We start from the raw sequence: 14,712 nt of genomic DNA, 5'->3' as shown, positions 1-14,712 counted from the left end.
GCATGATCTTGGCTCACTGCAACCTCCACCTCCTGGGTTCAAGAGATTCTCATGCCTCAGCCTCCCAAGTAGCTGGGATTACAGGCGCATGCCACCACACCTGGCTAATTTTTTTGTATTTTTAGTGGAGATGGGGTTTCACCATGTTGGTGAGGCTGGTCTTGAACTCCTGACCTCAGGTGATCCACCAGCCTAACCCTCCCAAAGTGTTGGGATTACAGGCATGAGCCACTGCGCCCGACAATAATTTTTTTTTTTTTTTTAGATGGAGTCTGGCTCTGTAGCCCAGGCTGGAGTGTAGTGGTGCAATCTCGGCTCACTGCAAGCTCCACCTCCCGGGTTCAAGCAATTCTTCTGCCTCAGCCTCCTGAGTAGCTGGGACTACAGGAGCCCACCACCACACCCAGCTAATTTTTTATATTTTTAGTAGAGACGGGGTTTCACCATGTTAGCCAGGATGGTCTCGATCTCCTGACCTCGTGATCCACCCACCTCGGCCTCCCAAAGTGCTGGGATTACAGGCATGAGCTACTGCGCCTGGCCCAATAATTTTTATATTTATTACAAATTGAAATTGCATTTTCGGATATATTGGGTTAAACAAGATATAGGATTAAAATTAATTCCACCTCTGTCTTCTTTTATTTTTATTTTTATCTTTTTGAAGACAGGGTCTCACTCTGTTGCCCAGGCTTCAATGCAGTGGCATGATCATGGCTCACTGCATCACTGCAGCCTCCAGCTCCTGGGCTCAAGTGGTCCTCCAGTCTCAGCCTCCTGACCTGAGTAATTGGGACCACAGGTGTGAGCATTTGGCTAACTTTTGGGGTTGTTAGAGACAGGGTTTCACTATATTGCCCAGCCTGGTCTTGAACTCCGGGACTCAAGCGATCCTCTTGCCTCAGCTTCCCAAAGTGCTGGGATTACAGGCATGAGCCACTGTGCCCGGCTTCTTACTTTTAAAAATGTAGCTACTTAAATTAGCTGGGCATGGTGGCACACACCTATAATCCCAGCTACTCAGGAGGCTGAGGCAGGAGAATTGCTTGAACCCAGGAGGCGGAGGTTGTAGTGAGCCAAGATCGTGCCACCCACTGCACTCCAGCCTGGGCGACAGAGTGAGACTGTGTCTCAAAAAAAAAAAAAAAAAGTAGCTGCTAGAAATGCCAAAATCCTATTGTGGCTCATGTTATATTTCTGTTGAAAGCTCTGCTCTAGATCTTTTCTTTGCCAATAATGACAACCCCCTCCCCATAATTTCAATCTCAAGCATCCTACTCTCTCTCTCTCTCTCTTTTTTTTTTTTTTGAGATGGAGTCTCGCTCTGTCGCCCAGGCTGGAGTGCAGTGGCGTGGTCTTGGCTCACTGCAAGCTCCGCCTCCCGGGTTCAAGCGATTCTCCTGCCTCAGCTTCCCGAGTAGCTGGGATTACAGGCGCCCATCACCACCCCCGGCTAATTTTTCAACCGCCTCGGTTAAGTGCTGGGATTACAGGTGTGAGCCACTGCCCCTGGCCAAGCATCCTACTCTCTAACCAACACCACTCTCTTTCCAGCCCACTCTAGCACCCCAACTCGAATTGACGGTTGACCCCACAGAAACCTGCAATCCATTGATATTACTACACATTTGCTGTCTGTCACCCTTCTCTTGTCCTTACATGCCTCCTCACACAGCCTACATTCCAGGTCAATCATTAATCATGACTGCTTTGGCCAGGTGCAATGGCTCATGCCTGTAATCCCAACACTTTGGGAGGCCGAGGCAGATGGATCACCTGAAGTCAGGAGTTTGAGACGACCCTGGCCAACATGGCAAAGCCCTGTCTCTACTAAAAATACAAAAATTAGCCAGGCATGGTGGCGGGCACCTGTAATTCCAGATACTCGGGAGGCTGAGGCAGGAGAATCACATGAATCCGGGAGGTGGAGGTTGCAGTGAGCTGAGATTGTGCCACTGCACTGCAGCCTGGGAGACAGAGGGAGACTCCATCTCAAAAAAAAATAAAAATAAAAAAACAATAGAAAAATAAAAGCAAACAAAAACCCTACTGCTTTGCATGCATGCGTGTATTCTTTAGCAAATATTTGTTGAACACCTATTATATGCCAGACACTATTCTAGGCCCACGGGACACATCAGTGAACACGGCAGACACATTTCCTGTCCTGTAGAGCTTATCTTCTGGTGGTAGGGGACAAACAATAGATAAATCAGGCCAGGCATGGTGACTCATTCCTGTAATCCCAGCACTTGGGAGGCTGAAGTGGAAGGACCCCCTTGAGCCCAGGAGGTCAAAGCTGCAGTGAGCCATGGTTGCACTACTGCACAGCAGCCTGGGCAACAGAGCGAGACCTGTCTCGAAACAGAGAAACAAAGTGGTCATATCATATGTTAGAATAGTGGTTCTCAAGCTGGGGCTATTTTGGCATCCCAGGGGACATTTGGCAACATCTGGAGACATCTTTAGTTGTCCCCACTGTGGGAGCTGAACTGGTGGCATCCAGTGGGTAGAAACCACAGATGCTGCTCGTCATCCTACAATGCACAGGACAGCCCCAGTCACAGAATTACCCAGCCTCAAGCGTCAACAGTGCCTCCTTCCAGAGCCCCTGTCTAGAAGGTGTTAATGCTAACCAAACAAACAAACAACAACAACAACAACAAAAAACGTAGAGCGGGCTGGCCTCGGTGGCTCATGCCTGTAATCCCAGCACTTTGGGAGGCTGAAGTGGGCGGATCACCTGAGGTCAGGAGTTTGAGACCAGCCTGGCCAACATGGCAAAACCCCATCTCTCCAAAAAAACACAAAAATTAGCCAGGTGTGGTGGCGTGCACCTGAAGTGCACCTGAAGAGGCCGAGGCAGGAGAATTGCTTGAACCTGGGAGGCAGAGGTTGCGGTGAGCCAAGGTCGAGCCACTGCACTCCAGCCTGTGCGACAGGGTGAGACTCCGTTTCAGAAAAACAAAACAAAAAGAAAAAAAAAAATGTAAAGCAGGGTTGAGGGATGGATAGAGGAATTTCGAGTGGAGGGTGTGATTTGAAGTAGAATGGTCAGGTCTGTGTCAGCCTTTTTGAGGTGACGTTTGAGCAATATTGTGAAGGTGGGGAACCCGGTAGACATCTGGAGAGAAGATGGTAACCCACTGGGCTTCCTATTTCACTGAGAAAATCTAATTACCCACCACATATGCCCAGATAGTAGGCCTTCTTTCCGGTCCTATTCCGGCGCCTATTCCGGCGAATAAACTGCCTGTGCTCCTAGCCAAGGCCAAACCTGCCACTCAAGAATGCATTCCCACTCTCTGTCCAAGGCCATCGCTCCCGCAATTCTCTTATTAACCAGCAATAATCTATTTGACATCCCTCTTCTCTAGCTATTTAATGCGCTCTCATTTTCCTCCTTCCCTTTGCTGCAAAGATCCCAAAAGACTTCTGTATTATCACTGTCTCCAATTTCTTTCCTCCCATTGGTCCTGAGCCCAAGCTTACAAGACTTTTGCTCCCAAAGTGCCTTTTATTTTTTAATTTTTTTTTTTTATTTGAGACAGAGTCTCGCTCTGTCACCCAGGCTGGAGTGCAATGGCGCGATCTTGGCTCACTCCAACCTCCACCTCCCGGGTTCAAGCGATTCTCCTGCCTCAGCCTCCTGAATAGCTGGGATTACAGGCACGTGCCACCACACCTGGCTAATTTTTGTATTTTTAGTAGAGACGGGGTTTTGCCATGTTGGTCAGTCTGGTCTCAAACTCCTGACCTCGTGATCCGCCCACCTCAGCCTCCCAAAGTGCTGGGATTACAGGCATGAGCCACCACGCCTGGCCACTTCCTCGGCACTCCTATCCCTTTTCTTTGCTCTTTATTTTTTCCTTATCAATGATTATTTTCACGCTGGGCATGGTGGCTCATGCCTGTAATCCCAACACTTTGGGAGGCTGGGGCAGGAGGATCACTTGAGGCCAGGAGCTCCAGACTAGCCTGGGCAATATAGCAAGATCGCCGTCTCTACAAAAATTTTAAAAATAAAACAATAAAACAATGACTATTTCCTAATATATTACACATTACATTTATTTCATGTACATCTTGTCTGTCTGTCTACTCCATTAAATATAACTTTGCTCTCAATTCAGGCAGTGGCCTTTAAAAAAAAACCTTAAATATTATTTATTTTGAGACAGGGTATTGCTTTGTCACCCCGCCTGGTGTGCAGTGGCATGATGTTGGCTCACTGCAAACTCTGCCTCTCAGGCTCAATCGATCCTCTCACCTCAGCCTCCTGAGTAGCTGGGACTACAGGCACACACCACCACACCCAGCTAAAATACTTTTTTTTTTCTTGCTCTGTCGCCCAGGCTGAAGTGCAGTGGCATAATCTTGGTTCATTGCAACCTCCACCTCCCAGGTTCAAGCAATTCTCCTGCCTCAGCCTCCCGAATAACTGGGATTACAGGCGCCTGCCACCACATCCAGCTAATTTTTATATTTTTTAGTAGACATGAGGTTTCACCATGTTGGCCAGGCTGGTCTCAAACTCCTGACCTCAAGTGATCCGCCCACCTCAGCTTCCCAAAGTGCTGGGATTACAGGCGTGAGCCACTGCGCCCAGTCTGGTTTTTTGTTTTTGTTGTTGTTGTTTTTAGGGACAGGATCTCACTGTGTTACTCAGGCTGGAATGCAGTGGTGCGATCACAGCTCACTGCAGCCTCGAACCCCTGCCTGAGCTTCCTGAGTAGCTGGGACTACATGGTGCACACCACTGTGCCTGGCTAATTTAAAATAATTTTTTTTTTTTTTTTTTTTTTTTGTAGAGACAGGGTCTTGCTTTGTTGCTCAGGCTGGTCTGGAACTTTTGGCCTCAAGCAGTCTTCCTGCCTTGGCATGTCAAAGCCCTGGGATTACAGGTGTGAGCCACTGAGCTTAGCTTTGACTGTTTTTGAAACAGAAAGTGGCTAAGGCCTGTAATGCCACCACTTCTGGAAGGCTGAGGTAGGTAGATCACCTAAGGCCAGGTGTTCAAGACCAGCCTGGCCAACATGGTGAAACCCCATCTCTACTAAAAATACAAAAACTAGCCGTGTGTGGTGGCGGGTGCCTGTAATCCCAGCTACTCGGGAGGCTGAGATAAGAGAATCACTTAAACCTGGTAGGCAGAGGTTGCAGTGAGCCAAGATCGTGCCATTGCTCTCCAGCCTGGGCGACAGAGCGACTCTGTCTCAAAAATAAATAAATAAATTAATTAATTAAATTAAATAAAACACAAAGTCGCATACTCCCGAGTTGCCTCAGTTCTGGGCCAGCTTGGAAGGCTGGTTACCCTGTTTACTAGTTTTTCTACTGATGTCCTTTTTCTGTTCCAGGATTTGATCCAGAACACCACATTGCATTTAGTTGTTCTGTCTCCTTGGTCTCTCATCTGCAATGATTTGTGGGTCTTTCCTTATCTTTCATGACCTTGGCTCTTTTGATTTCTTTTGTTTTTTGTTTCTGAGGCGGGGTCTCACTGTGTTGCCCATGCTGGAGTGCACTGGCGTGACGGCTCACTGCAGTCTTGACCTCTTGGGCTCACATAATCCTCCTGCCTCAGCCTTCTGAGTAGCTGGGACTACAGGTGAGCACCACCACACCTGGTCAATTTTTTGTTTTTGTAGAGTCCGGGTCTCCCTATGTTGCCCGGGCTGGTCTTGAACTCCTGGCCTCAAGCAATCCTCCTGCTTCAGCTTCCCAAAGTGTTGTAATTACAGGCATGAGCCTGGCATGAACTTGACACTATTGAGATATACTGGTCAGGTATTTTGTAGAATGTCCCTCAACTCTGTTTTGCCAGATGTTTTCTCATGATTAGAGGAGGGTTATAAATTTTGAGGAAAATCCAGAGAGGTGAAGAGGTGAAGTAGGGCAGGAATTTAATCTGTTTTATTTACTGCTATATACCCAGTGTCTGGAACTTGGCCCATGGTAAGTACCAAAAATCTGTTTTTTTGAATGAATAAGCAAATAAACGAGTGACCGTGGAAATTTAGTATTATTTCAAAGTTTCAAAGCGTTGTTGATACAGGCCGGGCACAGTGGCTAACACCTGTAATCCCAGCACTTTGGGAGGCCGAGGTAGGAGGATCACTTGAGGTCAGGAGTTCGAGACCAGCCTGACCAACATGGTGACACCCCTGTCTCTACTAAGTAAAATACAAAAATTAGCCAGGTGTGGTGGCAGGCACCTGTAATCCCGGCTACTTGGGAAGCTGAGGCAGAAGAATCACTTGAACCTGGGAGGCAGAGGTTGCAGTGAGCCGAGATCACGCCACTGCACTCCAGCCTGAGTGACAGAGCAAGACTCTGTCTCAAAACAAATAAACAAATAACTACTCTTTGGCCGGGTAAGGTGGTTCACGCCTGTAATTTTAGCACTTTGGGAGGCTGAGGCGGGCAGATCACTTGAGGTTAGGGGTTCGAGACCAGTATGGCCAACATGGTGAAACACCATCTCTACTTAAAATACAAAAAATTTTCTGGGTGTGGTGGCGGACGCCTGTAATCCCAGCTACTCGGGACTTTTTTTTAAGACGGAATCTCACTCTGTTGCCCAGGCTGGAGTGCAGTGGCAAGATTTTGGCTCACTGAAGCCTCCGCCTCCCAGGTTCAAGGGATTCCCCGCGCCTCAGCCTCCCAAGTAGCTGGGAATCCCTGTCTCTGCAAAAAAAAAAAAAAAAAAAAAAATATATATATATATGTGTGTGTGTGTGTTATATGTATATATATTTATGTATATGCACATACACACAAAATTAGGCGGGAGTGGTGGCGCACGCCTGTGGTCCCAGCTACTCGGGAGGCTGAGGCACGAGAATCGCTTGAGCCCGTGAAGTCGAGGCTGCAGTGAGCCCAGATCGAGTCACTGCACTCCAGCCTGGGCGAAAGAGAAAGATCGTGTCTCAAAACAAACAAACAAAAGCTACTCTTAGCACGTGTTAGAGTATCTCGCGGGCGGAAGTGGGAAAGGAGTGCTGCACACGGAGTAGGCATCTTTATATGTTAACAGACACTGATACCCAGCTAAAGCGGCTGAACACATTTACTCTCTGGCAGTGTTTAAAAGTATCTGTTTTTCTCATATTGTTTTATTTTAATTTTTTCTGGATCAAGCAACCTGATCTTTTTCCTCATAACTTGCCGACCGACCCGTGACAGCAAAACCGGCAGAAGCTCGGCGACCTCCCACCCCGAGTCTGCAGATAGTGCCCCCGGACTACATTTTCCAGAAGGCACTGCGGACACGCTTCCTGCCTGGTCGGCCTGAAGGGAAGGGCCAATCCCTGAGTATCTCGGGAAGGAGGCGCCCGGAGCCGCGGACCTAGACATCCCAGAAACCACAGCGCAGCGGCCCGGCCCGCCACTATTTCCAGGCTCAGCGGGGCAGGGGTGGGCCCAGACTCCACTTCCCGGCGGGTAGTGCGACCCTAGGGGCGGGACTTCATGTCCCAGCAGGCTCCGGGCGGCGTGCGCCGCGGTGCCTTGTGTGGGATGTAAGCGCGGAGGTGGGCGAGGGGGACCGAGGCCAGGACTCTCCTTGGGGTTTGGGGGCTTGACCTGGGTGCGCTTTCTGGACAGACTTTACGGCCCCGGGGGCACAGTCGTAGAGAGGGGGCGGGGCGGCCATTGGGGCTCCTCATTGGGGTCCTTGGGGCGCACCCCATCGGGTACCGGGCGTCCCGGAATTGTGGGGGACAAAAAGGCTCTGCAGTCTCGGCTGAGGGGTCTCACCGACAAAAGAGGGGAAGCCGGTGAGCAGAGGCTGAAGAGGGTGGGGAAGCAGGGGAGCTGTGCGTGTGTCGCGGGGGGTGGAACCTTAGCGGACCCTGGGAGGGGGCTCCCCGGCCGAACCTGCCCGACCCTCCCTCCCCCGGCTTGCCTGCAGGCCGCCGCCCACCGCCCGCCGCCCGCCGCCATGGGGCTGAAGGCCGCCCAGAAGACGCTGTTCCCGCTGCGCTCCATCGACGACGTGGTGCGCCTGTTTGCTGCCGAGCTGGGCCGAGAGGAGCCGGACCTGGTGCTCCTTTCCTTGGTGCTGGGCTTCGTGGAGCATTTTCTGGCAGTCAATCGCGTCATCCCTACCAACGTTCCCGAGCTCACCTTCCAGCCCAGCCCCGCCCCCGACCCGCCTGGCGGCCTCACCTACTTTCCCGTGGCCGACCTGTCTATCATCGCCGCCCTCTATGCGCGCTTCACCGCCCAGATCCGAGGCGCCGTCGACCTGTCCCTCTATCCTCGAGAAGGGGGTGTCTCCAGCCGTGAGCTGGTGAAGAAGGTCTCCGATGTCATATGGAACAGCCTCAGCCGCTCCTACTTCAAGGATCGGGCCCACATCCAGTCCCTCTTCAGCTTCATCACAGGTTGGAGCCCAGTAGGTGGGAATCTTATCCATGACCCACTTCTTCAAAACCCTCCATGGTTTACAGAACCCTTTTAAGAACTGTAAGCCTTGTGAGGTTTGGCAGGTGTTATTTTCCTCTTTGCAGTTGGGAAACTGAAGCCCAGAGAGGGGAAATGATATGCCAAAGTCACACACGGCATGGCAGGGCTGGAAGTGAAGCCTGATCACTTGGCTCCAAATCATCAACCTCACCTCTGCCCCCTCAGCACCCCCGCCCTTGCCATTGAACAGCTACAGGAGTTCTAAGCATGAGACACAGAGGGCGGCAGCAGATTTAGGGGGCAAGAAGATGAAATTGAGCTGCATTTGAGGCAGTTAAACAAAATAATAGCTATGAAGATTTTTTTTTTTTTTTTTTTTTTTGAGACAGGGTCTCACTCTGTCCCCCAGGCTGGAGCGCAGTGGTGTGATCATGGCTCACTGCAGCCTCAGTCTCCCTGGGCTCAGAGATCCTCCTACCTCAGCCTCCTGAGTAGCTGAGAGTACAGGCATGCACCGTGGTGCTGGTTAATTTTTTGTATTTTTTTTGTAGAGATGGTGTCTCACTATGTGGCCCAGACTGGTCTTGAACTCTTGGGCTCAAGTGATCTGCCCGCCTCAGCCTCCCAAATGCTGGGATTACAGGTGTGAGCCACCGCAACTGGTGGCCTATGAAAATTTTTTTTTTTTTTTTCAGACGGCGTCTCACTCTGTCGCCCAGGCTGGAGTGCAGTGGCGCAATCTCGGCTCACTGCAAGCTCTGCCTCCTGCGTTCACGCCATTCTCCTGCCTCCTGCCTCAGCCTCCTGAGTAGCTGGGACTACAGGAGACTGCCACCATGCCTGGCTAATTTTTTTTTGGATTTTTAGTAGAGACGAGGTTTCACCATGTTAGCCAGGATGGTCTCGATCTCCTGACCTCGTGATCCGCCCGCCTTGGCCTCCCAAAGTGCTGGGATTACAGGCGTGAGCCACCGCACCTGGTCAAAAATGTTTGAGACAGAGAAGGGGCTTGACCTAAAAAGGCTTAAGAGTCAGGGCTTGCAAAGAGCTTCTTTGCACCAAGCCCGGTTGACTGGCAATCCCATCCTGGTGTGCCATATTGAGAAGGAATCAGAGGCTGCTTCTCAGCTTAGCAGGAAAAGAGTGCAGAGATAAATGAGGGTTATTTGTTGGTGGGTGTATAGCCAGAGAGTGTTGGCCAGCATCCTGTTTTTGCCATTCCTGTTTTAACCTAGTAAGTGCAGTAAAATGGAATCCTTAAATCCACAGAATATATAATAGAGTTGCAGAGAAAGACAAGGTAGGGCCAAAGGCTGGGTCAGCTACAGGATATCCAGAAAGGTATCTTGTTGGACATAGAGGGTGTAAACAGGGAGAGAGTCTTTGAACACGTGGGAGGGAAGGGATGGAGGGTTAGTGGGCAGGAGAATCTGAGGTTGGGTCACAGGCTTGGAAAGGGAGTGGGAGGGAGTGTGGCCCATCACTACCTGGCCCCCTTTCCCCATGTTAAAGCACAGAGGACCCTTTTTCATTACCTCCCCCTTCCACAGGCACCAAATTGGACAGCTCCGGTGTGGCCTTTGCTGTGGTTGGGGCCTGCCAGGCCCTAGGTCTCCGGGATGTCCACCTCGCGCTGTCTGAGGATCATGCCTGGGTAGTGTTTGGGCCCAATGGGGAGCAGACAGCTGAGGTCACCTGGCACGGCAAGGGCAACGAGGACCGCAGGGGCCAGACAGTCAACGCCGGTGTGGCTGAGCGGGTATTGTTCCCTCCCCCCAGCCTTGTCCCCTTCATACTGTGGTAGCCCAAGCCACCCAAGGGACTCCATTTTCTTGGGCCACACCCCTTTCTTCCCATCACCACCCACATAGGAAGGGAAGACAGACGAGCCCCTTTTCCTGGCTGTCATTCCCTGAAGCAGGCACAGGGTGGGCCATCATGAGACATAATGATCTTATCCCCTCCCAAGAGCTGGCTGTACCTGAAAGGATCATACATGCGCTGTGACCGCAAGATGGAGGTGGCGTTCATGGTGTGTGCCATCAACCCTTCCATTGACCTGCACACCGACTCGCTGGAGCTGCTGCAGCTGCAGCAGGTGAGGGCTGAGCCAATGGGTCAGGACTGGGCTAGGCCAGCCTTGACTTGCTGTGGGACCCTGGGCAGGGGCACTTTCCCTTCCTGAGCTTCAGCTTCCCCTGCTGGAAAAATGGGTTAGTAATTCCTGGCCTGGCCTTTCCCAGGGCTCTTGGGAGAGTAGAATTGAGATGTGAAATTGCTTTGACTCCATTAAAGGGCTGGTCCCAGAATTTTGGCCGTTCTACATGGTGGGTGGTCCCTGTTGGTTCTGACCCCCACCTCTGCCCGATAGGCTAAGGACCCATTCTCCTCCCTGTTCCGTGGCTCATAACTCTCTCCTTCGGCTCGTAGAAGCTGCTCTGGCTGCTCTATGACCTGGGACATCTGGAAAGGTCAGTAGAGGGAAGTGGCCAGGCTGGGCCCGGTGAGGCCGGGGGCTGGGTGGCAGCCTGAATTATGATCCTTTCCTAGGTACCCCATGGCCTTAGGGAACCTGGCAGATCTGGAGGAGCTGGAGCCCACCCCTGGCCGGCCAGACCCACTCACCCTCTACCACAAGGTGAGGGCATCTAAGGAGGGTACAGAAGGGAGACCCTAACAGTGGCTGAGGCAGGGGCCCTCATCTGGGCAGATGAGAAGAGAACTTTGTGTGTTGGGGGGTATCGCCCATCCAGTCTCACTTTGTGTCAACTGTGTGCAGAATCAGTTCAGTCAGGGCTGTCTGAGGGTTGTCCAGGGTTCCCCAGCCTGGGAGTGGCAGGGCCTGCATTTGTCCCCTCAGCCCTGCCTTTTCTGCCACTGCTTACTGTCCTTCCTGGAGTATAACAGAGATCAAATGTGGTAGGAGCAGTGAAGAGGGGGTGTTCACTTGGTGGGTGTAGGTGGGGAGGAGGGCCATTGGGCTGGGCTTGGAAGTCTTTGGTGATGTGTAGAAGAGTGTCTGAGAAAGAGAAGGGCCCTGAGCTCGGAGGGCAGGCCCCACCCCTGCAGTCTGCCCCAGGCCTCAGCCAGCAGTCCTGTAGACCCAGGGAGGAGACCAGGTAGAAGGGCTGGCAGCGAGTGGAGGTGGGAGTGGAGATGGAGAGGACTCCCTGGGATCTTCCTGTGGCCCCTTCTGGGTGTGCCCTGGTGGGGCATTTGTGCTAGCAGGGCAGCTGGGGCTGCCTCCCTGAGGATCCTCTGCCTCACCTCCATCCAGGGCATTGCCTCAGCCAAGACCTACTATCGGGATGAACACATCTACCCCTACATGTACCTGGCTGGCTACCACTGTCGCAACCGCAACGTGCGGGAAGCCCTGCAGGCCTGGGCGGACACGGCCACTGTCATCCAGGAGTGAGGATCCCCCTACTAGGGCCTGCAGCCTGTCCTTTCTTCCCCTCCATCAGTTTCCAACCACCCTTGTCCAGGACTGAGGCCTGGCTCCCACGCCCCATCCCCTTTCCATCCAGTCCCTAGGCAGCAAGGCCATCACCCAGGAGGTAGGGACCCTGATGAAGGTGTCACATCTTTCCTTCCCTCCCCTCTCCTCCTAATTTTTTTTTTTCTCAGAACAGTCTCAAATCTCCTCCCAATGTTTAACCACCATCATCCAGCAGTGGGACTTCCACCCTTGGCCCCATGCCCCCTCCTCATTCTTGCTTTCTTGCTCTGGGCTGACCCAGACAGCATCATTTTGCAGTGAGGACCCCACCTACTCCCCCAGCCCCTGGGGGCTCCATCCCCCGCTAGGTCCCTGGGGCTACCCCCGATGGTGAGACCCCTTCAGACCCTACAGAGACCCCACTGCTCTCACAGCTACAACTACTGCCGGGAAGACGAGGAGATCTACAAGGAGTTCTTTGAAGTAGCCAATGATGTCATCCCCAACCTGCTGAAGGAGGCAGCCAGCTTGCTGGAGGCGGGCGAGGAGCGGCCGGGGGAGCAAAGCCAGGTGAAAGGCTGGAGCTCCAGCCTGTGTCCAGCCTCCCACCTGGACAGGGCTCCCTTCCACAGGCCGTGGGGGCTGCATGTACGGGATTAGGGATGGCAGGAGGAAGGTGGCCCTGAGCAGACAGCTATGTTCCCTTTTGCTGTAACTGAGGTCCTGGGCCCACGTTGGACGGGACTGAAGGTATTTTAGAGGTTTCTACCCTGTGCCTTCAGTTTCATGGCCAGACTCCCTCCCTCAGCTGAGGGGTGGAGGTAGGGATGGTACGTCCTGGCTATGGATTGGCTTTATAAAAGGAAAGAGGTTCTAAGAATGTTCCCAACCTATGCTTACCTTTTCTGGAGCCAGGTGTCTTTGCCTAGGTTGGGGGCCTGGCCTGTGCCCTCTGCTAAGGGGTGAGTAAGAGACTGATCTGTGCCCTCCCTTCCCCCTCGTCCAGGGCACCCAGAGCCAAGGTTCCGCCCTCCAGGACCCTGAGTGCTTCGCCCACCTGCTGCGATTCTACGACGGCATCTGCAAATGGGAGGAGGGCAGTCCCACGCCTGTGCTGCATGTGGGCTGGGCCACCTTTCTTGTGCAGTCCCTAGGCCGTTTTGAGGGACAGGTGAGGGACAGCTGCACAGAGGTCTGGGCACTACAGGTGGTGACAGCAGCCACGGGCTTGTCAGACTTTTCTGGCCCAGGGGCAGCATCTGCCCATCCCCTTGGGTGCCGATGAGACTGAGACCCCCTGGGTGGGATGGGATGGCATGGCCAGAGCAGGGTCCTGGAGTTCCAGCCACTGGCTGGCAACCTTGCTCTCACCTTGCTCTCCCCACTGGCCCAGGTGCGGCAGAAGGTGCGCATAGTGAGCCGAGAGGCTGAGGCGGCCGAGGCCGAGGAGCCGTGGGGCGAGGAAGCCCGGGAAGGCCGGCGGCGGGGCCCACGGCGGGAGTCCAAGCCAGAGGAGCCCCCGCCGCCCAAGAAGCCAGCACTGGACAAGGGCCTGGGCACCGGCCAGGGTGCAGTGTCAGGACCCCCCCGGAAGCCTCCTGGGACGGTCGCTGGCACAGCCCGAGGCCCTGAAGGTGGCAGCACGGCTCAGGTGCCAGCGCCGGCAGCATCACCACCGCCGGAGGGTCCAGTGCTCACTTTCCAGAGTGAGAAGATGAAGGGCATGAAGGAGCTGCTGGTGGCCACCAAGATCAACTCGAGTGCCATCAAGCTGCAACTCACGGCACAGTCGCAAGTGCAGATGAAGAAGCAGAAAGTGTCCACCCCTAGTGACTACACTCTGTCTTTCCTCAAGCGGCAGCGCAAAGGCCTCTGAACTACTGGGGACTTCGGACCACTTGTGGGGACCCAGGCTCTGCCCTTAGTCCCCCAACTCTGAGCCCATGTTCTGCCCCCAGCCCAAAGGGGACAGGCCTCACCCCTACCCAAACCCTAGGCTCCCGGTCCCGAGTACAGTCTGTATCAAACCCACGATTTTCTCCAGCTCAGAACCCAGGGCTCTGCCCCAGTCGTTAGAATATAGGTCTCTTTTCCCAGAATCCCAGCCGGCCAATGGAAACCTCACGCAGGGTCCTAATTACCAGTCTTTAAAGGCCCAGCCCCTAGAAACCCAAGCTCCTCCTCGGAACCGCTCACCTAGAGCCAGACCAACGTTACTCAGGGCTCCTCCCAGCTTGTAGGAGCTGAGGTTTCACCCTTAACCCAAGGAGCACAGGTCCCACCTCCAGCCCGGGAGCCTAGGACCACTCAGCCCCTAGGAGTATATTTCCGCACTTCAGAATTCCATATGTTGCGAATCCAAGCTCCCTGCCCCAAATAACTTCAGTCCTGCTTCAGAATTTCGAAATCCTAGTTTCCTCTCCTTCGTATCCCGAGTCTGGGACACAAAACTCCGCCCCCAGCCTATGAGCATCCTGAGCCCCGCCCTCTTCCTGACGAAACTGGCCCCGGATCAGAGCAGGACCTCCCTTCCGACCCTCTGGGAACCTCCCAGAGGTCCAGCCCATCTCGGAGCATCCCGGAGGAAATCTGCAGAGGGTTAGGAGTGGGTGACAGGAGCCTGATCTCTTCCTGTTTTGTACATAGATTTATTTTTCAGTTCCAAGAAAGATGAATACATTTTGTTAAAAAAATAAAATAAACCTCAAGTCCATGTTTATCTGGGAAATTGGGGATGGGGCGGGGAGTGGAGCGCCCCCTCTTCCCTCTGTCTTCTGGCTCCCAGGACTTTGCGCTCCCTACCTGTGGAGCGCGAGCGACAGTGGCGGCGGAAGGACGTAGGCTCCGCCCCGGCCTCG

General features: G+C 53.2%; 1 protein-coding gene across 5 annotated transcripts; it reads left to right on the top strand.

Annotated features, from left to right (window-relative positions):
* Positions 1–7,367: 7,367 nt before the first annotated feature.
* MEN1 (menin 1) lies at positions 7,368–14,556 on the top strand. 5 transcript variants are annotated; one of them, XM_019037547.3, is made up of 10 exons: positions 7,368–7,535; positions 7,916–8,390; positions 9,963–10,171; positions 10,382–10,510; positions 10,843–10,883; positions 10,963–11,050; positions 11,690–11,826; positions 12,289–12,424; positions 12,861–13,025; positions 13,248–14,556. In XM_019037547.3, the coding sequence occupies exons 2-10, from the start codon at positions 7,946–7,948 to the stop codon at positions 13,728–13,730; spliced, it is 1,833 nt and encodes a 610-aa protein (XP_018893092.1). In that variant the 5' UTR covers positions 7,368–7,535; positions 7,916–7,945; the 3' UTR covers positions 13,731–14,556. The 5 variants fall into 5 exon arrangements, with proteins under 5 accessions (XP_018893092.1, XP_055210406.1, XP_055210407.1 ...); XM_055354431.2 differs by having other exon boundaries at positions 7,434–7,535; positions 7,916–8,405; XM_055354432.2 differs by having other exon boundaries at positions 7,448–7,523; positions 7,916–8,405.
* The last annotated feature ends 156 nt before the right edge of the window (positions 14,557–14,712 follow it).

The sequence above is a fragment of the Gorilla gorilla genome, chromosome 9 (assembly GCF_029281585.2).
Source record: "Gorilla gorilla gorilla isolate KB3781 chromosome 9, NHGRI_mGorGor1-v2.1_pri, whole genome shotgun sequence".
NCBI lineage: Eukaryota > Metazoa > Chordata > Mammalia > Primates > Hominidae > Gorilla > Gorilla gorilla.
Note: the sequence above shows the minus strand (reverse complement) of the source record. Positions and strands in the feature narration are given on the sequence as shown.

Excerpts from the sequence above, each read along its gene's own strand:
- MEN1 (XM_055354431.2), top strand. The coding sequence starts at position 7,946 with ATGGGGCTGAAGGCCGCCCAGAAGACGCTGTTCCCGCTGCGCTCCATC. Across the intron at positions 8,406-9,962 it reads CACAGGTTGGAGCCCAGTAG|GCACCAAATTGGACAGCTCC; the intron begins GTGGGAATCTTA and ends CCCCTTCCACAG. Across the intron at positions 12,425-12,860 it reads GGCCGGGGGAGCAAAGCCAG|GGCACCCAGAGCCAAGGTTC; the intron begins GTGAAAGGCTGG and ends CCCCTCGTCCAG.